At 51.6% G+C, this 23,949-nt stretch overlaps 11 protein-coding genes across 11 annotated transcripts; 5 read left to right on the plus strand and 6 right to left on the minus strand.

Annotated features, from left to right (window-relative positions):
- Positions 1–140: 140 nt before the first annotated feature.
- Positions 141–979, plus strand: SCP_0214140 (Glutathione S-transferase 1; the record flags this gene model as incomplete). Its single annotated transcript, XM_027755316.1, has 5 exons — positions 141–196; positions 262–424; positions 484–599; positions 665–841; positions 895–979. 5 exons carry the CDS (start codon positions 141–143, stop codon positions 977–979), a joined length of 597 nt encoding a protein of 198 aa, XP_027611117.1.
- A 2,284-nt stretch (positions 980–3,263) lies between these two features.
- On the minus strand, positions 3,264–4,329 carry SCP_0214150 (hypothetical protein; the record flags this gene model as incomplete). Its single annotated transcript, XM_027755317.1, has 2 exons — positions 3,264–3,303; positions 3,716–4,329. The coding sequence occupies 2 exons, from the start codon at positions 4,327–4,329 to the stop codon at positions 3,264–3,266; spliced, it is 654 nt and encodes a 217-aa protein (XP_027611118.1).
- A 204-nt stretch (positions 4,330–4,533) lies between these two features.
- On the minus strand, positions 4,534–6,105 carry SCP_0214160 (hypothetical protein; the record flags this gene model as incomplete). The annotated part of the gene is made up of 5 exons (XM_027755318.1): positions 4,534–4,674; positions 4,726–5,040; positions 5,090–5,242; positions 5,299–5,995; positions 6,053–6,105. 5 exons carry the CDS (start codon positions 6,103–6,105, stop codon positions 4,534–4,536), a joined length of 1,359 nt encoding a protein of 452 aa, XP_027611119.1.
- Positions 6,106–6,921: 816 nt separating this feature from the next.
- Positions 6,922–9,300, plus strand: SCP_0214170 (predicted protein; the record flags this gene model as incomplete). The annotated part of the gene is made up of 9 exons (XM_027755319.1): positions 6,922–7,475; positions 7,532–7,944; positions 7,995–8,081; positions 8,130–8,432; positions 8,488–8,501; positions 8,561–8,577; positions 8,637–8,664; positions 8,717–8,839; positions 8,896–9,300. The coding sequence occupies 9 exons, from the start codon at positions 6,922–6,924 to the stop codon at positions 9,298–9,300; spliced, it is 1,944 nt and encodes a 647-aa protein (XP_027611120.1).
- Positions 9,301–9,515: 215 nt separating this feature from the next.
- On the minus strand, positions 9,516–10,349 carry SCP_0214180 (40S ribosomal protein; the record flags this gene model as incomplete). Its single annotated transcript, XM_027755320.1, has 5 exons — positions 9,516–9,596; positions 9,653–9,831; positions 10,114–10,213; positions 10,265–10,276; positions 10,329–10,349. 5 exons carry the CDS (start codon positions 10,347–10,349, stop codon positions 9,516–9,518), a joined length of 393 nt encoding a protein of 130 aa, XP_027611121.1.
- A 386-nt stretch (positions 10,350–10,735) lies between these two features.
- On the plus strand, positions 10,736–11,415 carry SCP_0214190 (40S ribosomal protein S17-A; the record flags this gene model as incomplete). The annotated part of the gene is made up of 5 exons (XM_027755321.1): positions 10,736–10,738; positions 10,797–10,852; positions 10,920–10,974; positions 11,037–11,237; positions 11,293–11,415. 5 exons carry the CDS (start codon positions 10,736–10,738, stop codon positions 11,413–11,415), a joined length of 438 nt encoding a protein of 145 aa, XP_027611122.1.
- A 402-nt stretch (positions 11,416–11,817) lies between these two features.
- Positions 11,818–14,482, minus strand: SCP_0214200 (hypothetical protein; the record flags this gene model as incomplete). Its single annotated transcript, XM_027755322.1, has 12 exons — positions 11,818–11,883; positions 11,939–11,950; positions 12,013–12,042; positions 12,102–12,412; positions 12,477–12,801; positions 12,853–12,961; positions 13,018–13,083; positions 13,133–13,216; positions 13,273–13,645; positions 13,693–13,763; positions 14,108–14,186; positions 14,239–14,482. The coding sequence occupies 12 exons, from the start codon at positions 14,480–14,482 to the stop codon at positions 11,818–11,820; spliced, it is 1,770 nt and encodes a 589-aa protein (XP_027611123.1).
- Positions 14,483–15,066: 584 nt separating this feature from the next.
- On the plus strand, positions 15,067–17,151 carry SCP_0214210 (3-phytase B; the record flags this gene model as incomplete). Its single annotated transcript, XM_027755323.1, has 7 exons — positions 15,067–15,387; positions 15,745–15,753; positions 15,810–15,979; positions 16,032–16,156; positions 16,213–16,274; positions 16,322–16,608; positions 16,665–17,151. The coding sequence occupies 7 exons, from the start codon at positions 15,067–15,069 to the stop codon at positions 17,149–17,151; spliced, it is 1,461 nt and encodes a 486-aa protein (XP_027611124.1).
- Positions 17,152–18,044: 893 nt separating this feature from the next.
- Positions 18,045–18,913, plus strand: SCP_0214220 (hypothetical protein; the record flags this gene model as incomplete). Its single annotated transcript, XM_027755324.1, has 3 exons — positions 18,045–18,516; positions 18,578–18,678; positions 18,740–18,913. The coding sequence occupies 3 exons, from the start codon at positions 18,045–18,047 to the stop codon at positions 18,911–18,913; spliced, it is 747 nt and encodes a 248-aa protein (XP_027611125.1).
- Positions 18,914–19,903: 990 nt separating this feature from the next.
- SCP_0214230 (hypothetical protein) lies at positions 19,904–21,016 on the minus strand (the record flags this gene model as incomplete). The annotated part of the gene is made up of 3 exons (XM_027755325.1): positions 19,904–20,338; positions 20,382–20,732; positions 20,804–21,016. 3 exons carry the CDS (start codon positions 21,014–21,016, stop codon positions 19,904–19,906), a joined length of 999 nt encoding a protein of 332 aa, XP_027611126.1.
- A 390-nt stretch (positions 21,017–21,406) lies between these two features.
- Positions 21,407–23,693, minus strand: SCP_0214240 (predicted protein; the record flags this gene model as incomplete). Its single annotated transcript, XM_027755326.1, has 9 exons — positions 21,407–21,793; positions 21,854–21,979; positions 22,035–22,062; positions 22,116–22,132; positions 22,195–22,208; positions 22,271–22,576; positions 22,630–22,716; positions 22,777–22,902; positions 22,955–23,693. 9 exons carry the CDS (start codon positions 23,691–23,693, stop codon positions 21,407–21,409), a joined length of 1,830 nt encoding a protein of 609 aa, XP_027611127.1.
- Between the last annotated feature and the right edge of the window lie 256 nt (positions 23,694–23,949).

Consider the following 23,949-nt stretch of genomic DNA (forward strand, 5'->3'; position numbering starts at 1 on the left):
TGCCGGTAATATACCTACCATCAACTCGAAGTCAATGTGCGTGCGTCTGATCCCACTGCGGGCGCTAGGCTGTCGGTCCCGCCGCCAGTACGTATATGAGGACTTCACCTAGACATGCCTTAGCCAACCTAATTTCTATCATGTCTCATGGAAAGCAGTTCACGCTCTTCTCCCACCCACTTGGACCGAACGGCATGTAAGTTCTACATTCAAATCGTACCATCCTGCTGGCACTGCGTCATCTGATGGTAATATTTCCAGTAAAGTTGCCATAGTATTGGAGGAGCTAGGTTTGACTTATGAGGCGGTCTATTTGAGTGCCTTTGAGGAGGGTGATCGTAATGTCAAGGGACCTCTACACACAAAGTACAACCCGAATGGTCGCATTCCAACTTTGATTGACCACAGAAGCAGCGACTTTGTAGTGTGGTATGATCACAGGCCCGCAACCTTAGTTGTCTGAGCTGATGGCGTGAGAAACAGGGAATTCTTACGTACCTTGTTGAAAGATACGATGCCGAGCACAAAATATCGGTCACGGATCTGGAGGACAAGATAACCCAACTTCAGTGGTTATTCTTCCAAGCTTCTGGACAAGGGTCAGTAGCTCTTCGTGCATTTTCTGACTCCGATTATAGTCTGTACTGACAGTACCTCGCTATAGACCGTATTTCGGCCAGGCTGGCTGGTTCACCAGCTGGCACCCGGAGAAATTACCGAGCGCTATTGAGAGATACCGGAAAGAAGTCCTTCGTGTATTCGGGGTGCTCAACAGCGTGCTGTCTAAGCAGGAGTGGCTCGTTGGCGGCAAGTGCACCGTAGCAGATCTTTCCTTCATCCCGTAAGTTTGTAACCCGGTAGTCAGCGTTCGGTGTGACGTGTATCTTCCTTCAGGTTCAACGTTCTAGCAATTACCGACTATGTTGCAGACTACAATGGATTTGACTTCGCCAGGGACTTTCCTGCAGTGTTCAAGTGAGTGCAAATGCCAATGTTGATATAAATTTACGAAGTATCCTGATCGATCGACTGAGGTGGCATAACGACCTCGTCAGCCGAGAAGCGGTTCGCAAGGTGTATGAAATCAAAGATTCGTTGGAGGGCCGCGTATTGATGTAATCCAATGCTTCTGTCACCGCCGTTCACTGGCCATGAATCTCGGATGTGAACTGCCAGGTACATATTATTCGCAAGGCCTGTACATGTATATTTTCTACCTATATCAATCAAAAGAACACTTAGCATGATGGCGCTTGCAGCTAGCGATGAATATACGTACTCGCGGCTTGTTGGGACGATCACACTGGGTAGCTACTTTGAAGCGCTATGTCAAGTTTCCGAGTCCAATCAGGCACATTGTATGTGCTACTGTCTATATGTTGAAGTCCTGTCAAAAACGACCATCGTCTGATCCGTGCGCTCAATATGAGCCACCAAAATTCATAAAGGGTCCGAGACGTGAAGGGCTTCGTACCAACCCTCTCATTTCTAGTGATTTCTAAGGCAGTGATAGTGGCATGTCCCACGGAAAGCGACTCACTCTCTTCTCGCCCATTCTAGGTCCTAACGGCATGTAAATGTCAGCCTGTGCATTCTTTCCGAGAAGATCAGACTCATGAAGTTCCCGGAAGCAAAGTCGCCATAGTTCTGGAAAGGCTAGGTTTAACCTACGAGATAAAGAACCTAATGTATAAGCCGGGCGACCGTAACCTGAAGAGTCTTGATCACACGAGATACAACCTGAATGGACGCATCCCGACGTTGATCGATCACAGGAACGACGACTTCGTAGTTTGATCAGCCATCGTGCATGATATCTTCATCCTGTGCAAGTGTCGGACTAATGCACAGAGTCAGATGCAATTCCTGACATACCTTGTTGAGAAATATGGACCAGAGCAGACTATATTCGTCGTGAATCCCCTAGAGAGATTTGTCAAACTGCAGTCGCTATTTTTCCAGGCTTCTGGGCAAGGGTCAGTATCCTGGGGTGACCATCACTACCATGTGCTGAACATGCGACCACTGACTTTGCAGGGTGCAAGTTGCATGGTCCATTAGAGCCTACCACGAGAAGATCCCCAGCCGTCGAGAGATACCGAGGGAAAGTCCTTTGTGTGTTCAGAGTGTTCGACAAGGAGCTTGCTCGACAACAATGGCTTGTCGGAGGTGCATAATAGCAGACCTTGTGTTTGTCCCGTAAGCTCAACAATCACATCTGGCATTGCCGATACCGTCTTTGCCATCAGGATGAACATACTACATTGCCACACTTGTTCGTTGCGGGCTACAATGCCAGGCTTTTACCTGCAGTACGCAGTAAGTAGTGTGCATCAAAAGGTGAAACGTGGACTGACGGTTTGACATAGCACAATGATCGATAGAGAAGCTGTTCGCGAAGTGTAGAGTTGAGTTCTCGTGCATATTATTTGCGCATTGCACACTGGATGTGCCGAGTAGCAGAAAATGCTGATCAGCCGCAGAAGACATCAGTTTTGTTATAGGCAGTACATATATGCCCGAAGAAGTAAGTGTCACTAAGAGCCGGTTTGTCGTCAACGCTTCACAGGTTACAGTTTCGCAGTAGCGAGGTAGCGTTGACGGCTCAAAAGCAGCTTCACCGAGTGTAATTTTTGATATAGAGAAAGTTGGGCGGAGCGTGAACTACTTAACAAAGGTCCGGAATGCTGCATAACAGCTCAGAACAAAGCACCGATTGGCCAATGGCAGCATACCATCTTCTAACCCCTCTGGCAATTCCGGGATGTACCTACAATGTGTGAGCATGAAGGTCATCGTATTGAAATCACCAGTAGCACAGTAGATGTTTCAACCAAGAATGAGCACGTTTGACCCCAAGGGACGAGTGAGGATGGGGCAATCGCGTAAGGAATACAAACACGAAAGCACGGCATAAGTACTCGATCGACAAACCCTAACCCTCTTCGGCTTGCAAGCTCACTCAACACCCAGAAATTCCAACACACTCCCTTGAGCGAAGCAAGCTGATAAAAATGACTCACTCCCTGAAGCAGAGCACTCCCTGAAATCTCCACCTCAACCTCAACAACTCAACAGCATCCAATCCACCAGTCAAAATCCTTCCCAATCTCCGACATCCAGCCAGTGGTCCATGCCCAGACCAGCAGGGCTCCGACTGATGACTCTTAGGCGACAAAGAGAGACAATGACGATGGTTCGCACCAAGTTCCTCAGCAATCCTTCAACTTCTTCTGCAACTCTTCAACTTCTTCAACTCTTCTTCAACCAACAGATTCTTCTGCGCCGACAAGCGATGACTTCCTTCAAAAGATCCAAAAGATCAACCACGACAAGATTATGGTCCTCGAGCAGACACGGCATGTGAGAGTCGGAAAAGTGAACCTCGACCTCAACAGAGAATAGCATATGACACATCTTCACAGCATCACAGCGAACAGCAGGCTTTTGGCTGCCCCCAGAGCCACTTGGGTAAACCTCCAAGCTAGGTCATGCGATTGTATTGAAATCACCAGTAGCACAGTAGATGTTTCAACCAAGAATGAGCACGTTTGACCCCAAGGGACGAGTGAGGATGGGGCAATCGCGTAAGGAATACAAACACGAAAGCACGGCATAAGTACTCGATCGACAAACCCTAACCCTCTTCGGCTTGCAAGCTCACTCAACACCCAGAAATTCCAACACATCATGTATGGCACAGCGGACTACACACCTCTTAATTATAGTGGGAACTGTAGGATACATCCCCGTCTGTACGCATTGTTCCAACTGTTCAGTAACTGGGATCTTGTAGAATGTCGGTGTGGCGCCCTCCATCGTGATGCCCGCAAATGTATGAGATCGACACGCGGGCAATCTCATTCGGCGGACACGGTGAAAGTTATTATAGTAGAATGCCGCAATGGCTTCTGCGATTAGCTGCGGCTCCGGATCCTTTTCTTCATTATGACCCTTGTCCTCCTGAACAAGCAGGAGGATACCACTGGAGTCCATCAGACAGACGTCGGTCTGTGCATGCACCGTGTTGCCGCACACGATGAAGGTTAGATTTTTACGAGTGCGAACAACTTTAGACATGTCCACGTAGTGCATGGCGCGGAGTAGGGCTGACACAAGGTCATCCACGGCAGATTCCTCCATCGGCGCGCGAGCCATGGCAAGTTCCATCATACGAAGGAACTGAAAAGTATCGAGGTCCGTAGCATCCTTAGATGCAATGGTACTGAGAAACGTCGGTGGAACCTGCGGGTCTGGGAGCAGGGGAGGGCTTGGAAGGGTGAAAAATGTCTGTAAATCTTCGTCCTCAACAGCAATATTATATGCCATGAGTTCATTCGACGTCCAGTCATTACCAGACTTTGTAGAACGAGTACTAGAGCAGCCATGATTTCGAGCTCGAGCCTGAGAACGTAAAAGTAAACGAGGACTCGGAGTTGGTGGACGTTTGACGCTCCGCGCGAAATAAATCTCACCAGCCAGATCATCGAGTGGAATAACTACTACGATACACATTGCGTTCGACAGCTCCAATTACACAGATTGCAGAGTAGTAACCAGTAGACTGCCATTGAGTCGCAACTCAATAATGCGGTTCTCTGCCGGTCGGAGAAGAGGGGGAACGGACTCAAGCTCATCAACGAGCATCCGAAGGGGATCATCGATTTCTGGGGTCTAGCGAGGACGTTCTAGTCAAAAGGAGAGGTTCACTAGATAGAAACTCACAAAAGCCTCTCGGTATTTGAGTGCCATAGCATGTACGTGGAACAAGTTGTTTAACGATACATGAACGTTGAAACTCGAATTCGAAGAGGCCTTGTCCTGCTGATAGTGAGTCAAAGGAACAGCCGGATACCCGCACGAACCAGAATGACTTGCCTCTATCACACTATCGTCAAATTCACCCACTTCACAGAGATCGTTCAGGAATCGGTTCACTCGAGACCTGTTCTTCTCGATATTCGGAGCTAGGGCATCCATATACGACTGCTGCTCGACACTCAATGGCATGTTCCCATATTGCTGCAGTATTAGCGATACCTGTGTCAAACGCCATTAAAGAAAGTCTGGTCCTGTCGGGGATACGTACTAAAGTCAACGACCTACGCGGATGTTTTGCGAGAACACCACTGATGGGCAGATAGTCCTGAGGTGTCTGGAGAACAGGGCAGATCAGACGGACAAAGAACAGTCCACCGATCACTGAGCTGATAGACCCTTCAGAAGCATCGGGAAATCTTTGCTGAGAGTATGATCAATGGCACTGCCGGGAAAGCCAGTGAAAAAAAGGTTGCTCACCTGCACCAATGTCCTGATCTGCTTGCAGATCCATCGGATACCAAAAGGAACACTGTCCAGTTGCTCTACGATGGTCAAAAGGAAACTATCTACAATTTCATCGAGCATTTTCAACCGAGGACCTATGATAGCCTGCACGTTTTCATTTTCGGCAGCGAGCTCCGGTGTCACGTTTCTTGCGAAGGGATGATGCACGGTCCCTGTCGTTTCTTCCACGGACTGGACCAGCTGAATGTAAACAACTTGCGGATCGATCTCCAAATTCAAGTCTTCGTAATTTAGAATTTTGTATATCCTCTGGGAAAGTACAGCAGCAATGTAGTCCTGAGGAACCTTGCGGCGGGTATAGCAAACCAGCATGGGGGAGATGGGGGTGTTGCGGCAGAGCAGAGAGTCGAATTGCGTGGTGCCTTCCATGTAGGAAAATAAGACGGACCGTATCGTGGTCAGGACAAGGGCTTCCTCTTCACGGCGCTCTGGGCCAGCGCTATTATACAACGAAAACATAACCGTGTTGAGCAACGCTCCCAGCTCGCTGAGATCAACGAGCTGGCAAAGCCAAGCGATACGCTGAGGGTCAGAGTATAGCAGACGTAAAAGTTCCGCGTATTTCCTCAAATTTCTGTCCGACACGATTGCAGCAATTTCCGGTGGTGTCTGCCTCTCAGAAGTATCTTTGACGTTGCGGAGTCCGAGTCTAAATACAAGACGATCACAAACATTATGACAGGTCTGGTCGAAAGAAACTACGGACCTGGCTAAGAAAGATTTCACGGCACTTATGGCGGGGATAGCGCAGATGCACATGGGAACTCGGGCTGAACTTCACGCGTCGAGGCTGCATAAGTGGGGGCAGCGCCGCTACCGGCGGTGCTAGAAACACACACGGGTTATAGATATTCCTTTCCAGACCTGCCTGTATCGGAGCATTGCGATTCATGTTGGCGAACTTCCATCTGTCGTATCGTTGACACCGTCGCAAGGAGCCGTGATTCCGCAGTGGCATCGAATTCTCAAGAACAAAGGATCTTGTGCCTGGTATCGAGCTCCGCGACAAATATCAAAAGAAGCCAGCGCGCATGGTGTAGACCGTTGTCCAGGGAGAACAAAAGACTGAATAGAAAAGAGGCAGTTGTTGACGAGTTATTGATGACAGTGGGTCCGTATAAACCACGTGGCTTGCCACCGTCCCGATTTGTTGAGGTTGCAGCTGTACACACCGTGACGGAATCAAACTTGTCTCCCGTCAACTTGTGAGGGTAGCGACAAAAATTCAAACAAGTGGAGGCTGGAAATTCCCAGAAGTTCATCGTTCTTGCTTCGACGCTATTCTGCGCCATACTGGGCCTCTTGAGATGTCAATCGAAGTTCCACCACACGCCTGGTCCTTGTTCTGTGTGACCTGGTAACATGTAATCTCTCGTAATAATTCAGTACCTCAAGGATGAACCGCCCTCTATATCAACGTCGTCTCATGAGGTACCCTGATCAGCAATCCTTCAACTCCCTCGCACCTTGACTTTGTCTCCGACGATGAGCGAAAGACCTCAGCGACCTCTACCGAAGTCCCGTATCGTCAATCAACCTGCAGCCACAGAGCAGAGTCAAGACACTCTGCAACGGATGCCGACCCCGCAACCGGCACCTCATCAGGTTCTGCGCGCAGGTCGCGAGGATACACTGCCGTCTGTCGGCGGGATTGTTCCCGGTTTGAGCGCTAGCTCTATGCCGACCTTCAGCAATTCGGATATGCAACAAGCAGCAATGCTTCCGGATGCTCCAGGCGACAAGGCCTCCTCGGGGCAAATGCCTACAGTTGGAGATATATATCCTGAAGTCCCAGTTGGCAGTCATCGACAGACGCAGCCTTCCCATAATCCTTTCTGGCAACCTGGCTGCTCTTTGAAGCCAAACGATAACCGCGACGGATCGCGAGTGGTTTCAAGCTCTTCCGCGCCAGGGTATCAACATTCTTCCTCTCGCTCCGTTGGTCCAACGCCAGGGCGCACGCAGCACGGAGTATCTCCGCACAGCTCCCGCCGGAACAGGACTGCACATGTCAGGATATCTGATCGTGACAGCGACACGACGTCTGTTAGCGACAGCGGCATTGTTCCAGAGATTCTTCGCCGCGCTGGAGGTACACCCTCCCGACAACTGGACAAACTGCCCGATGGGTAAACTTATTTTAAATAGATGGATGGTTGAGAACTCACGGGTGTGCACACTACAGAACCACCATGTCCAATTGGACAGAATACGTCCATTTGGATGGGAGTATCTATTACTTTGATCTTCGCCGACTTGTGGTCACTCCAGACGATATCCAGCAACGTCCCGTACTCGACGCGCTGGAGAAAACGCTAAAAGACATTGCTTTCCGCCCAGGAGGCGACACTGAAATGATCATCAAAGGTTTGTGCGGGACTTCCGAACCTATGGTGTTCTACCTCAACCACGGCTACGGCTTGTACATTGAGCCCGTCATGCCTGGGGCCGAACCGAAGGTCTCGGATCCTAAGTTCCGCGAGGAGGAGAGAACGGAGCTCTATTGGAAGCAGCTGGAAACATTTCCGATGCACTTACCGCAACTACCTTTTGATGCAGAGGCAGAGTTCTTCCGCGCGATCACGTTTGGGTCTAGCGGTATGTTCCATTAAGCACAGCGTCAGCCTGTTGTTTACATGGTTATACAGAGAGGATCCTGGAATGGACGAAGACACCCTTCCCGTTCAGCGAGCATCAAGCGACGCGCCTTCTTCAAGTGTACGATGACCTCAGAGGTGCGCCATCATGACCTATCAGGATATATCTAGCTGAGCCATGTACAGAGGCAGCGTCGCAAGGGCTCAAGGTCGTCCCCGCACAAGCGTGGCTCATCGCTCGGACCATGGCGCGCATCGAGGTAAGCCGAAGGCAGGTGAAGCACGGCACCCGCGAGTTCAGCATGTATCGCGCGGTCGCGGTGAGCCCAACTAGGTGGCAGGTGCGCGTTGCGGACGTGTGTCTCGTCTTTCTGCTGTTCGGTGTTCAGCGGATGTACCGCCTGCGCTTGGAAAGTGTTCGTGTGAAGGGCGTGGTGTATCCCCCGGACTTGCGAGATTTATTCAAGAACTTCCTCGCTGAATGGGCTGGTACGTTACATTTCCGGGCGTTCACGCACCATCATAGACTAACCTTTCTTTACAGATTCTAATCTGCTGGTCAGTGCTACACGCTATGACCTGAAAGTTGATCGCTCACCAAGTTTCTGCCTACACAGGCCACAGTGTTTGTTAGGTAAGTTTTTTTAATCTCGTTATGTGCTGAACAAGAACGAAGTCATCAATCTGGAACAGTGCGAACATAGCTTTCCTTGCCCTGTCGGTAAGTCGCAAAGCGAGTGGTGGCTGGTCAGCGGTCTGATAGTTGAGGAAAGGGAGGCACAAGCATTCAACGCACTGCATCTCTAGCATCTACTCTCTTTGCCGTGACTAGCGTCGTATCCGGTGTGCACCACCTCTGGCAGCACAGAACGAAGATCGATAGTCCAGAAGAAGCGGTACGCTGCATAGCTGCTAAAACGTTCTCTTGCTGAAATATTCATATATGCAACAGCGTGCCTACCTATCTCAAGCAGACGCTGCCGGTGCTGATATCCAGCTTGCAGTTATCTCGTGCTTCCTCTCTGTTCCCGTGTCTTCGCTTTTATGGTCCATCCTATGCTTCACGGTTGCGCTCGGCGCGCTGTGCATTCAGGGTACCGACCTTCGGGGCGAGATCCTGCTCGCAGTAGTGTTGGGCATCCTCGGGCTACTCTGCGCTGCAACGCTGCTATTCTTTTGGGACGTATGGCGTGGGACGAGAAGAGAAGAAGTGCAGGAAGAGGAGGAATGGGCTGTTGTGGACCACGGGTTGAAATGGAGGCTGAAAAGGTCCTTGCGGAAGCTGAAACTGCTTGTGCTCAGAAAGATGAAGATCCAGACAACCGTGCAGCTCGAGGAAATAAGCAAGCATAGCTGAGGAAATTCAGATGCCACGTATCCCACTTTCTAGTTACCCCTTATAAACATCACCATACTTAGTCGCTTTGCCCATGTACATTCCTATCACACTGCTCACTTGCAGGCAGCTCAGCTTCCTGTGCGCTGGGGACGGACATTGTCGTGCGTGAACGTCTACACGCATGAATGCACATGATCATTTTGGTCGGCAGAAGACTAGAGTAATAGACACGACTAATAGACGTAGCCGAGAATCTTGCCACCGACGTTCTTACGACGTGCCTCCTCGTGGTCCAAGATGCCAGACGACGTCGTCTAACATTTGCAGTCAGTATCGACGTTGCAACACGAGCAAGTGACAGATGACGCACGAGAATAATGTAGCCAAACCCACGAGAAGGGAGAAGCAAGTTGACCCATGTCTCAATCTGCGATACCTGAATGTTGAACCTAGGTGATATGACACCCGTTTTGTTCAGCCGCCCGTTTAGCTGGATGACGATCTTGCCCGAACGGTGGTCATCCACGATCTCAAATTCGCCGATGTAACCTGTAGCAAAATACTTGCATCAGTATCCATATCAAAGGTAGTACAGTGAAATTGTAAGATGGATGTTATCTCCACAGTGAAATTGTAAGATGGATGTTATCTCCACAGTGAACTCATGACCAGTGGAACGAAGGAAATGTGTTGTTTTGGTTCTGAAAGATGGTTGATATATCGGAGTGTTAAAACGAAAGGCGGGTGGAGGCGAAACCTCGTCCATCGTAGTTATCACCCCGAAACTGGCGTAGCATGTAGCGAAGAGTACGTCACGAAAAGTGTACACACCGTGGCGCTGCATCACACTCAAGAACTTCACAATGACTTTCGATGAAGGTCGGATGAGGACCTGACGCTTCCCCCTGCGCTCGGCATTGACAATATTGTTCTGCATGCTGGGTCAGCATCACAAGCCTGCTGAAACTGCACGCAGTCATACCAAGCAGTCGTTCTGCAAATGACTATCAGATCACTTTCAACCGGAGAGTCGCCGTTGCACTCACCAAAACAGAAACGCGAACCATGGTGAATTAACGAGAGAAATGGGAAGCGGCGGGGAACTACGAGGAGAGACCTAGAGTAAGCAAGCTATGCTCGTCCGAGTGTCGCGCTATGGAAAGCACGAGTCAAGACGAGACTTGAACGGAGACACAACGAGCGCAGTCGCTGTCTCTGCCGCTGCGGACATCGTCAAAGGAGGCGTATTCACCTTGAAGAGTCTTGACGTTGCTGGCGGCGGTGAAGAGCTCCGTATGATCTGTGGCGGGAGATCGGGGAAACTGTACAGTACCAACCCAGCCACCCGGCAACTTCCGTATCTCAGCCACTTTCTCTACTCCCGTTCGTTGCGTACAAGTCAAGCCGCAGTCTTCAAGAAGAGCAGAGCCTCGCAACATATCTCTTTCTCAACATGGTGAGTGCTTACGTATCTTCTCAACATACCTCGGAGACTGAAATTTCAACGGTGGTAGGGTCGTGTTCGTACTAAGACTACCAAAAGGGCCTCACGTGTGCTCATCGAGAAGTAGTGGGTAGCCAGACATTCATATTTCGTACTCCAGAAAGGAGGACGGCAAGCTGATTTATTGCCCCAGCTATCCGCGCCTCACGCTCGACTTCCACACCAACAAGCGTATCATCGATGAAGTCGTGCGTACACAATCACTTGTTCTACTTCGCGTAGAAATTGACATCCAGTCCCGCATGCTTAGGCCGTCGTCCCCTCCAAACGTCTCCGGAACAAAATCGCTGGCTTCACAACCCACTTAATGAAGCGTATCCAGAAGGGCCCTGTCCGTGGAATCTCCTTCAAGCTGCAGGAGGAGGAGCGCGAGAGGAAGGATAACTACGTGCCTGAGGTGTCTGCCCTCGACACGAGCGTCAGCGGGCTGGAAGTCGACGGTGACACCAAGGTGCGTCCTCCGTGTCGCCCATTTATGTCTTCTTCTCACAGCCCATACCCGATAGGACCTGCTCCACGCACTCAACTTCGACTCCGTCCCCGTCACTGTAGTCGTGCCTGTTGTTGCTGTGCCAGAACGCGGCCCCAGACGTGAGCGACGGAACGTTCCTGGTGCGGGCCGTTCGTAAGGCGATTTTGGGCGAGGTTATGCCTTATGACTTATGTCCTGTACTGCTGTATCGATGATCCCATTTCCCGCCGTCGCCCGACCCACATAAACTGTCAGCGCATCTATTCCGTCTTTATGCACTTGTTTTCAAGTAATCTGTTGGTCGCAATTGGCTCCATGGATCGATACTGCTAGGATTGGCAATGGAGCTCAGTTGAGCGAATGCATCAGATTTGAGTGCTGCTGACAGTACCGCTTGGGCTCTACATGACATGTTGACAGGCTAAGTCGTCCTGCATGATGAACGCACTTCCCTGCGAGAATCCCCAATTACGCTGATTTTCAGAAGCGTCTGCCCCCATCGCTGAATGAAACTACTAAAAGAAAAGTCCGCATACAATATATACTCGAAATGTAAAAATTAATTTGGCCCTACGAACTGGTACAATATCCGGCGAACTAGCCCTGAGAGATGTTGCGGGTCGTTCTGCGAGTCGACGCCGTCAGTATGCGCAATAGCAAGATACAGGGGCGGCACTTACTTGGTAGGTACTCTGCGAGAAAGAGAGCCGCATGAGTCAGTCTCTCGTCACGCACACAAATCGCGAGGACGCACCATCACCATTGCCATTGCCATCGCCGTAAACTACACCGATTATATGAGATCAGGCACCTCACGCGAGCGAGACAGCAAGAGACACGCACCAGCACCTCGCCCACCTCGCCCGTGCGGAACACGAGCCCTCTTCCACGCGCCATGATCCACGCGCTCTCGAGCGCCTTCGGGAGTACGTACATCGCGAGCTCCTCGCGACGATGCTTCTCCTCGACGAATAGCGAAAGCCCGGTCATGAAACCCAGTACCCAGTAGCTCGACTTCGAGATCAACAACTCGATTGGGCCCGGCGGGAGCTGCTGCGCGAGGACCGCGATCAGCGGGTGAGCGCGTGCGGAGGCACGAGAGGAGCGCAGTGCGCTCAGCGCATTGTAGAGGTTGTGCTTGAAGCACAACACGCCTGCGTGCGCGTCAGCCACGTCAAGCGCGGAATTGAAGCGATTGCGGAAGACACTCCGACGCACCCTGGAAGATGATAACAAACGCCCCGAGGAACGCTGAGCTGCGCGTGGTGCCCCAGACAGCGCGGAGGAGCATCCCGACGGGATCCTTCGCCACTCGCTGGCGGCGGAAGAGCAGCAACGGCACAAGGTGCAGCGCGCCGTAGATGGGGAACATCCACCGGAATACATCCAAAAAACGTTCGACCTGCACAAGTGTGCACGAGTCGAGCCACGGATGCACCGCCGCGCACCGCGGGAAGCGCTGGCCATATGAGCGTGCCGGCGGCGGAAGCGAGGCGGAGGCAAGGAGTTCGAGCATCTCAGCGCGGTTCGCCGGGGTTGTGTTCTGGACATCTCCATGAGGAAAATGCCAGGGAGCGAAAGAAATAAGACTCACCTTGCGGGCGATGAGACTCTCCAAATCGGAGAGCTTGAACGTGCCCTCATTGACGATGTCATGGAACATGGACACGGTCTCACCGTAAACTCTACTTGCTTTCAGGATCCTGAACGCATCTGTCAGTATATGCGCAGATATGATGTGCGTTGTGCGAAGCCGCACCATGTATTATACGAATGTGGGAGCGTCTCAGGATGCAGCAGCCAAGAATACATAATCTGACCACAGCTGGCACGTAATTAGGATGCGCCCAGCCGGGAGATGAGAACTGACGTACCAGAGCGAGAACAGTAAGATGTCCCCATGCGGGATATGGATACCGTGCTTTGATGAAAAAGCGTTATACGAACCCTGCAGACCCCTACCCATGGCGTCAACGGCATAAGCGGGACGGTCCTCGCAACTAAACGTACTCACCGCACAAACATCTGCTGCGCAATCCCAGCACGTCGATCGCGCTTCTCAAACAAGATAGCGATCCCACCAGCAACCGCGCCTGCGAGCACAGAGTACCACCGACGAGTGCGCTTGCGCACCCATATCTGGTGAGCCTGCGCACTCATTGAGAGACGGGCATGGCGCGATCCTTTTGTGCGCCCCTGCTCGGCAATTTGGAGGTCGTGTTCGACATCATCCTCGTAGAAGGGTGAGTCAGGCGGGCTTTCTTCCAGGAATACGGATCGGAGAAGCGACTGTGAGCGGGATGCGCCATGGTGGCGGCGCCGGATGGGTTCCGGAAGGAAAATGGGAAGAGCATTGAGTATGAATTTGTAGATGGCGACGAATGAACCTGGGCAACATATAAGTAGACGGAATAGTATCTGAGAAAGATCATACCAAGCATGGTTGCAAACCGCATAGAGTCGGGACCAAATGCTGCATGTCGGATGAGGGCAAACCGCATATTTCTGCCATTGTTTCATCAAGTGTGAGCGGTTTTTGTTACGACGATGGTGGCCCGTAGGGCCGCCTATGATTCATACTCATCACCGAATAAATAGTGACAGCACAGAAAACAGGGTCGTCTCCGAGAGAGCTGCCCGGGGATGTGCAGGCTACACAAAATGTCGCATAAATTGAAATAAAACGCGCATTGCACTTGCGCAAGAACCATTCGCGTGAATAGAGACTAGGTAGGTAATATTGCCAGTAGGGCGTGTGGACAAATACCGGACCATACTCACACCTTCCATTATGCACGAAGATAGTTTTCCCGAGCAAGCCAATACGCCAGGAGTGAACGACGGCTCACCTCGGAAGCCTTTTGATTCTCGTCATAAGTAAGATCAGATTCACACCGGAACGAATGGCAAAGGCGAGACCTCCTGCGCCTGAAACATCTCATGTTCGCATCAGTAGAATTGAAGGACAATATGCACGTACGTAGACCGCCTCTTCCTGCATGCTCAAGACAGTCCCAGAGGTCGTTTAACTCGACCGGTTTCTCTCCTCGATCACGCCATACTATCTTGCGAGCTTCACGGAGACGTTCCTCATAGTTGGCGAGAGCAACAAGATTCTCGAAAGAGGCCATGGCTACGCCTCTTGTCCGAAACTCGACGAAGGAAGGTTCGCGAGAGATCGGCGGGTAGTGCCCATGGTAGTTCTGAGCTTCAGGATCAGACATATTGATCAAGCGTTTGTAGGATATAGTTTGAAGAGAACGTCAAGAGAGTGTGGAAGGGGAATGGCGAGGAGAGAAGGGGGATGGGACGGGATAAGACGCGTGGTGGGGAGATGATGGCATGGGACGCGTTGCTCTGGGGTTGGTCACGTTCCCGGTACCCGCTCAACTCTCTTTTTCCCAGTCTGTCCCTCTCGGTTAAGTCACATTTGCCTCGTGTTCGTGCGTGCACCGTGTCTGGAATTCCTCTCGACTCATACATACCAGCCTTCGCGGTTTGTTGCGCGCTCCTGCAGCTTCAGCTCAATATTTACGGCAATTGAGCGCATATATGCGTCCGCAACGCTTTCTAAACGGCTGCCGAACTTTCCTTTCCCACTTGAAAATCAGATGAGCCTTGCAGAGAATCCCGCGGGGATTGACGTGGGCTCGTGCGAGGACAACATAGATGAGTCACGATAGAGTTCAATATTCAATATTTGGGATTGTCGAGGAACGTGCCTGCGCCATCTGACGCGCGCTGTGACATTGACCAACTCGACCCCTCTCCCGCCCTTCCATTGCCGTTCTGTCTCTTACTTTCAACCATGTCCAAGCAGCCCAGTCAGCATGATCTCCAGCTCCCGATTATCGCACACACCACACAGGACGGCCTGGGTAAAAATCAGACTACGAACTACATTATCTTAACTTCTCGAAGGAGATTCGAGGGCCTCGTGCTGCTATCGTTCTCCGTCTTCGTGTGCTTTTGGTATACGACATGGTTTGCTGCAGTGCCAAGAACCGTTTTCGAAGAATTGGATAATACGGGGTCTTACTTTCGGCAGAGCCAGAATTGGGCGCAGTATTCGCCATACTATCCCGTGGAACCGTATCGCTCTCCGCCGTCGAATTGTGAGGTCACGCAGGTGAGATCAGATGTCTTTTTGTGCACTCGGAAAGAGAGGGGGGGTGTTCTCTCTTCGTATCTGAGGCATTGGAGTCTCGGTGTCATCATCAGTCTGTCTCCGCCTCAACCAAGGCCTACCGATCTCTCATCTTCGGAAAGTTCATTGGGCTGGCCAGTTGCACCTGAATAGTCTGTGCAATCCGCTGGATCACGATGAGCATGTCAGGTACATCGGGCTCAAAGGTGACTATACCTGCAGTGTTCCAACTCTGCCTTTGGTTCAAGTTCAGACTTCTGGTCGGTCACGTCATCGCACGAGATCGGAGAGCATCTTGGCTACCAATCTGATCGGTCTGACGTATTATTGTTCATACAGGTCAACATCGTATGAAGGTTCCCGCTCATGAAGCGTGCGACTGGCATTCACGATTTCATGATTAGCTTCAAAGACACGGCGCACGCTACCCCACCGCGGGATCATCAAAACATATACGAGGCGCTCTGAAGAAGCTGCTAGCCGTGCGCAACTATACGGACCCTCAGCTACTGTTCCTGCACAACTTCACGTACAATCTCGGCGAAGATGACCTCGTCCCCTTTGGCGCTTACCAGTATGCACCGCGAGCTTCTGTGTAGTACGCGTGCTCACCATTCTGTATACAGATCCTTCGAAGCCGGCGGAGATACATTCCAGCGATATGCACACCTTGTCAGCGAGGACAATATGCCCTTTGTGCGGGCGTCGAGCGAAGAACGTGTCGTGATGTCTGCGACGAACTGGACGGCAGGTACGTGTTCTCGACTTGCGGACGGACCAGAAACTGAACCTGACGGCATCTGATAGGCTTCGCCGCGGCCAGTTCCCACAAATACACGCCGGTGCTGTCTGTCATCCTCCCTGAAGATGTACGTCCTGATGTAGTAGCAGATGACCCAGCTCACGACGTCTGCAGGCGAACGACACCCTCGCGGACAATATGTGTCTGAAAGCAGAGCCCGACGAGGAGAAGAAGGCCAAATGGCTGAAGAAGTACGCGCCGCCGATCACTAGGCGGCTGAACGCCGGTGCGCCGTATGCGAAGCTCGATGACGAGGATACCTCCAGTCTCATGAGCCTCTGCCCGTTCGAGACGGTTGCGACGCAGTCGCCCAGCGCCTTCTGTGCAGTCTTCGAGGATATGGAGGACGCGTTCTCCGGATACGAGTACAGCGGGGACCTTGACAAGTACTACGGCACAGGGTGCGTACTCCAATGCATCTTTCTACCATGCGCCATTGCTGATCGAGGGAGCCCAGGTATGGCGGGAAGCTCGGGCGCGTGCAGGGCGTAGGCTACGTGAACGAACTCCTCGCGCGGCTGACGGGTAACCCTGTGCGCGACCACACGCAGACAAATCGCACGCTCGATTCTTCGCCCGAGACGTTCCCGCTTCACCGCAACCTCTACGCCGACTTCTCGCACGACAACGAGATGGTCGCTATCTACACCGCGCTTGGGCTCTTCCGGCCGAAAATGCCTCTGCGCCCAAAACATCCTGACCCGAAACGCAGGTGGCGCGCCTCTAGGTTGGTCCCGTTCTCTGCGCGAATGGTCGTGGAGCGCTTGGAGTGCTCCGGGCGCGCGGTGAGCAGGCAGTACGTGCGCATACTGGTCAACCAGGCGCTGCAGCCGCTTGAATTCTGTGGATCGGGGGACGGGCTGTGCACCCTTAGTGATTTTGTAGAGAGCCAGGCATATTCCCGTAGCGGTGGTGAGGGTGATTGGGAAGAGTGTTTCGAGTGACAACTGGACCAACCCTCTGTGGATTTTCCGGCGCGTTCCGGGTGGCATTAGATTTGAAGGGTTTCTGTCGGTTTGTATTGACAGCCTCTTTTCAGGACATTGTACGAGTGTTGTTAATGTTTGTATGCAGTAATACCAACTTGTAGAGTAAGCGAACGGGCACGTGTCCCCCAGTCACGGTCACGTGCAGCCTTCTTGACGCGTGCGCGCACTCACGATACGTCTGGAAACTCCACAAGGCTATGGGGGACAGCCGCGTGTGCTCCGAATACACACCAGGGGACCATTTACCTTCCCAAAACCGGGTGGATCCCACCCTCTTGCGGAGCGATTCACGGTGCTGGCGAGGGGGGCAGGAGTACGCATTGCACTTGGGCTCTTGAGAGAAGGGATCATGGAGAATTAATATTATTAATATTGGCCTATGCCGCCAAAGAGTATCATATTCAATTTTTGGACCATAATGAGAGTTACCGTGACATGTCGCGACCGGTCACATTTGACTACATCTAACTCAAATCTAATTTCACGTTGTGACTCTGCGTTGACCTCACGATATTGCTAGAACATGAGTCTGCCCACCATCAACGACGATGTCTTGCTCCTCATCATCTCACTTCTCAAGCCATACGATGCCCTGTCTCTATCCGAGACCAGCCGCCACTTCCACGCCATCGCAATGCCACAAGCACTCTCCTCGGTTACTCTGAAAACCTACCGGCAACTTACTGCTTTCTGGACATCCATGCTTACCTGCTCGTTGGTTCACTTGCAGTTTTTGAAATGTCTCTCAGTCACTCTGGTAAACCTTACTTATGTGCACCTCCTCGCGACCTTCTCGAGAATGCTCAAAGTCTTAGATCGATCACCGTCCATAATGCAGGGAGGCTCATATGGAAAGAACCGCCAGGGATGCGGTCGCTGCACTTGAAAGGATTGATGACATAGTGCTAGAAGAGATTGAGGACAACGTGCATGGGATGCTCTCTAGGTTCCGTAGCAAACCGCGTAAAGTGTCACTTTTCAGCCATTTTTTTAATCGTTATCGTCTCTCTCCGCTACCTCTGCAAAACACAGAGGACCTGACGATATCTCATGGCACCATCGATAATGACACGCCGTTGGGAGGACGCTATGCAGGACCGCAATGGCTGGCATGTCGACATCTTGAACTTCTGTTCGTCAACGTCCCTTCGACCATCTTCGTGGATGTATTCCCCAACCTCGTGCACTGGCGGTGCTCTGTGGCCCAGGTTTCCTGGCCATCCACAAGCGCTGTGCTCAGTTCGCAAAACTCCTGGCCGTTCGTCATATGGCTCTGGACCTCACAGGGATCACCTTCATGCGACCCGAAGTGGGTGTTGAGTGGGTACTTGGCTTTCTGAGGTGTGTCGGCCTACGGTGCTCTGTCTCGCCATTCCCGCAGATCCGCATGCACTTCTGTGGCGGGAGCTTGTCGAGTTGTCCCCGCGGCTTAAGTATTTCATTTTGAAGTTGGACGCAAAAGCGAATATCTTGAGGTGGCTGGTGAGCATGCCCAATCATCGTGAACTTGAAACAGTGTTAAATTGACTATTCGTTTACGTAGACTACCGTCCGTGTCTTTGTTCCACGTGAGGAGAAGAAACAGTCCCAAATCTTGCTGCGAGACACACTAGCTGAATCTATGTCCTCATTGCATTACATTGCGGTCAGTTGCCTGGCCTGGGTGATGGAGATGCCGCGGGAAGTTGGCGACGCAATATGGCGTGCTGCCGCGTGATAACGGGTCGCAACGTGAGCTAACGGACTGTCCCCATTCAGCGTTTGTGATACCCTTGGTAATTTGTTTTCTTCAGGTGTTGAATTGACGGTGATTAAGCTGTCGGTTGCTTGCAGGTTCGCGGTGTTCTCTACCGCTTCACACTCGACATGTGAAATACCATCACGCCTGCGGTAGCTTTTTAGCTTCTTCATCCCATACTACACAAACGCCTGCGCCTGCGACTTCAATCGCTCACTGATTTAACTTTTTGATGAACATCAGAAGCACGCGTCTCTTTCTTTGGTATTTCACCCGACTCTTTCCTAATATTTTGACGGTTGCTTAGTGGAATTTCTATTGCGAGCCTCGACATCTGCGTGGATGGTCTATAGAGAGAACGACTCCTTCTGTTTATCTACTAGAGGCTGGTTAACGCGCATACGTGGATGAATATTCACATGGTCTTAGTAGGGGGCATTTAGATTTATAGGTATGTTGTGCTCTCCTACTTAATAATATTATATACCGCAACCGTTGAGTCAAGCGCCTGGAAGTCGTTGGCATCTGTCGTGGCGTCTATCCACATAGCAAAGGTAGATGGAATAGATTGTCTCCTCGTAGCCTATTGACTCGTCGGCGCCCGGCAGCAATGCTAGCATCTACCAACCTTCAAGGCCGAATGTCACCTTATGATTGTTTTTAGACTCGAAGTTGGCACTAAATTACGAACCAATCCAACAGGGCCCTCGACCTATCGAATGCGGCATGAACCGCAATGCTCGTTGTCTATAATTACTTGCTTCTACTTTTACGCATGACAGTGTACAGTATGACTAAAGATGCGGTGCATGAAAACTACGTCCGATGAATCCGGTAGGAGGGACCAGGGGATTAGTGTGTGATGGACAGCGAACCGAAGCGAAAGAAGAGCACAAACAAACCAGCGAAATGAAACGAAAGAGTACACACAACACTCGACTAGTGAAAACAACAAAGTGGTGTCCATGTCTAGTCCTGTCGGAAAAAGCGCACAAGCGTACGCCCGACCTCCTGTGGGTGGCTCATGGTGAGCGAATGACCCGCTCCCTCGATCGTCACGAGCTCAGCATGCGGAATGAGCTTCTTGACGCGTGCGGCGTTCACGAACGGAACCACTCTGTCAGCCGTACCCCACATCAGGAGTACATGTGCACCCGTCCTGCGGCCCAGTTGTGCGAACGCAGGCGCGAGTCCGAGGACCGGCCCATCGCGTAGGGACGAGGCAACAGCAGGATTAAAACCAGGGAGATACGCCGACTGGAGCCGGATTAACGCATCGGCAGGTGCATCATCCTTCCGGCATCGCGCAAGGTACTGCAGGTACCACCGGAACGGAAAAGTAGAGGCGAACTGCTGCATCAGAGGCGACGAGAGAAACTTGGATGTACGCGAAAGATCTCCAGGCTAGGTACATTAGATGGGGTCCGGTGTAAGCAAGACGGCTCACCTGCGCGAGGCCTGTGGATGCTATGAGCGCGAGTTTGGAGGACACGAGGTGCGGAAATTGCGCGCTGAACGCGGTGGCGATGCCACCGCCCATGGAGACGCCTGCAACATGGGCGTTGTTCCAGCCGACGTACTGCATGAGCATCGCGAGCTGGGTGGTGTACAAGTTTGTGTCGTATGTAGTCTCTGGCGCATCCGTATAGCCACGCCCGTATAGATCGTAGAGCAGCACTCGGAAGCCATTCTCCGCGAGATGGGGCGCGACGTCCTTCCAGATGAACGCAGGGACTGAGAGCCCATGGATGAGAACGACACGTTCACCGTCTTCAGGGCCAATGAGCCAGTAGCGGACCTGTTACGCACGATGTACACATGTAAGTGCGATATGAGCAAGGCATGATGAATAAGGAGCACGACACCTACTTTGCCATGAGGTAGGCGAGCGTACGCGCCGCCATTGTAGCAGTCTTCAGGGTAGATTTTCCAGCTGGGAGATGTGTCCGGAAGAGAGTTAAGCGACGGGTATATGATGAGCGGCGCGGACGTGATTGGGAAGGCGGTGAGGAGGTAGGCGACGATGATGGTGGTCGGGAGCGCGAGAAGAATCCACTGAAGCGTCGAGGATGGTGGGCTCATTACGGTAGAGAGCGACGTCAACTAGAAGGTCGGCATGAATAGTGGTGGACAGCACAGAAATATTGAACAAGTGTCGGAAATAATGTCTCACCACCAGCTGCGCCACCGTGCGGGCCGTGCGTGCTGAGCGCTTAACGCTGTCCGAATCATGGCAACCTGTGTATTGGAATGACTACAGATCTTTACGATCATTTTACGATAAATCGGAGAGTTTCATGCCCACGAATATGAATCATATTAATCTCTCATCACAGAATTACCGGCAAGATCAGGTACTCGAGAAGAGCAGAAGGTGCATTATCCGTCCAGGCCGGAATTCATACTGTCGTCATTAATATCATCGCCTACATACGTCCGTATCCGAGCCATAAAATTCCACTTGTCTGCCTGTCAATCCTTGCTGCAGTTCCTACTGTTCCGTCTCCAACATTTGAGGTATTCCAGTAACACCGTTCTCCACTGAGGCATGCCGCCTGCCTGGATGGGTACGTTACGGGGAGTCGGTGGCCTTTCCGACTCTGGACTCTTCCAGACGTGCCAGAAGAACAGCAACGTAACTAAGCCTACGAATCCCACGATGCCCAGGACTGTGGCAAGGAGCAGCATTGCCGTGGTGTCAGTGTTCTGGATGGAGTATGCTCCAACTGCGATGGTAAAGCAAAGCACCGACCAGAGGAGCGCGGCGATTGGAGTAGCCAGGAAGGCCGCAGTGAAGGCGAGGTCATCTATCTTGTTGCTCGGCGTTTCCGCGTCACGGGCATAGTTGACGTACTTCACCTGCAAACCGTGAAGCATGAGACGGGATTCGTGCGCACATAAATAACAATAGAGACGCACAGCATCGATGATGTCCGTGTTCACTTTTCCGCGATGTCTCCAGACATGGTGTACTCCGATGAGCACACTGAGAACTGAAAAAATGGCAGAAGCCAACGATGCAGTCTTCTGCACGCCGTCGATGCCCTGGGGACGTAAAGCACTCAGAAATGCAGTCGACAGCCACGCATTCCAGACTGACCGAGATCTGCTGGAAGCCAACGTTTGCTCTGGAGTATAAGATCAACTAAGATAGAGTTATCAGCAGAAAGATAGCACTCACCCTACAAACACGGTAGCCTTCACGTTAGATGAGGCATCAACAATCAACGATACTAGACTGGAAACCTTTGTTAACTCACGAGAAGGTTGGAGTCTACGGAATTGCCAAAGTCTGCGTGAAGAAGGATAGAATATGATTGCAACAATCGTACTTACCTGACCACTCCTCCAAAAATTGCTTCAATGACTCCCTGAAGTCGAGCAAATATGCAGAATCTTCCACCCTAGCTTCGCACAAGCGTCGGAGATAGGTTCGATGCGTGCCAAACAGAAGTACCATCAGCACGGCGTCCGCAGCCTTGAGCTGCCACGTTGATCGCACGATGTTCGGCTTCCGCTGTAGATTGAAGCCCGGCTTGTTCTCAGTTTTTCCGCGCAGCTTGAAGGACTCAACGTTGTACAGTATTCGTGCGATATGCCAGATGAATGCAGGTACAACTGCACGGTTACTCATTGAAGCACCTGTGAACAATGCATCCGATCAATTCTCGGACGGAAAGTAGTTTGACACTCACGCTTTAAACGTCGATAGAGCGTCATCAATTGTTCAATTTGCGCATCGGTGTAAGGAAACATTATATTTTTGTTTTCCATAATGCCCTCTGGCAGTGATACAAAACAGATTATGAGCAAGGAGTTAATGAGAAAGTAAGGATGCATACCATAGGCTCCATAAGTGAGAGCAATGAGGAAGTCTGCCTCCGCCATCGGTGGAACGTGACCCAGGTGCATTGGATACTGCTCAACGTAGAACCAGTACGCAGGTGTTTTCTCTTGGATGATCACATCTATCCGTGCCATCAGGTTTAAACCTATGAGATGAGAGTGAATAACTCGTACCTGGGCCTCGTTCAGGAAACTCAATCAACTTGCACTGACCCTGGCATAGGAAGGAAGAAAGCTCTTCCCCGCACTCTGCATCGCTAATAAGCAGCTCGGAATTGCTGGGGACGCAGTGTAAAATGCCATCCTCAATCAGGGTGTTGAGGATCTCGTTGCGAGACCGCAGTACCGCACGCCGGCACCCCGGGTCCTCCATATCGTCCGGCGTCAAGAGTCGGTACGTGGCGTGGTAATAGTATACGCCTCCACTAAAGTGCACGTACTTCATCCAACCATCACCAACATTCGAAACAGGAGTTCCACCGAAGACGCGGGGGATCCGCATCGGCGCGCCGAGGTCAGGGATCATGGTGGTCGAGCGATTACTGCTCGTTACGCCCTTAGCGGATTTACTGCAGCTTGTAGACGAACGTGCAGATAAATCGGCACCGCCATCCGACGTGCTCGACGGCTCGGGCGTCAGTGTCGTGCCAGGCAAGGATCGAATGGCGGACAGCGACTGTTTCGGCAGCTGTTCCGAAGATATCTGGCATGAAATATCATTGCTGCCGGTGGTTGGCGGTGACACTGTCACTTGGGGGAGATTCTGAGAAGTGATAACATCGGTCTTCGAGCAAGAACGAGATCGAACGAAAGTCTGGAGTTTGTCTCGGATTCGCCCAGTGGTAGAAGCCTTCTTCGCGATTGGGCTAGATGCAGGTGCAGGAAGGTCACCAGAGACTGAGTTTCTGAGCATTGTGCAGATCGACAAGTGCAGTCGATGTCAAGAGAAGGAATGGTGGAGCAAACAACAGCAGCCATGGTACGCTTTTCAACGGCAGAGAACAACAATGGTCGTATCAGTTGCATCAAGAAGCAAGGGCGCGTTGTTAGACAGATTAAATGCGTGGTGAGAACCTACAGGCAAGAACAAAAGCAAACATAGCTGTTGATCTGTGTGGGTCCACATAACATGGTCATAGAGTAGGCGCCCAATATACAGAACTTTCAGC

This window comes from Sparassis crispa (assembly GCF_003851025.1).
Source record: "Sparassis crispa DNA, contig_000001F, whole genome shotgun sequence".
Classification (NCBI taxonomy): Eukaryota; Fungi; Basidiomycota; class Agaricomycetes; order Polyporales; family Sparassidaceae; genus Sparassis; species Sparassis crispa.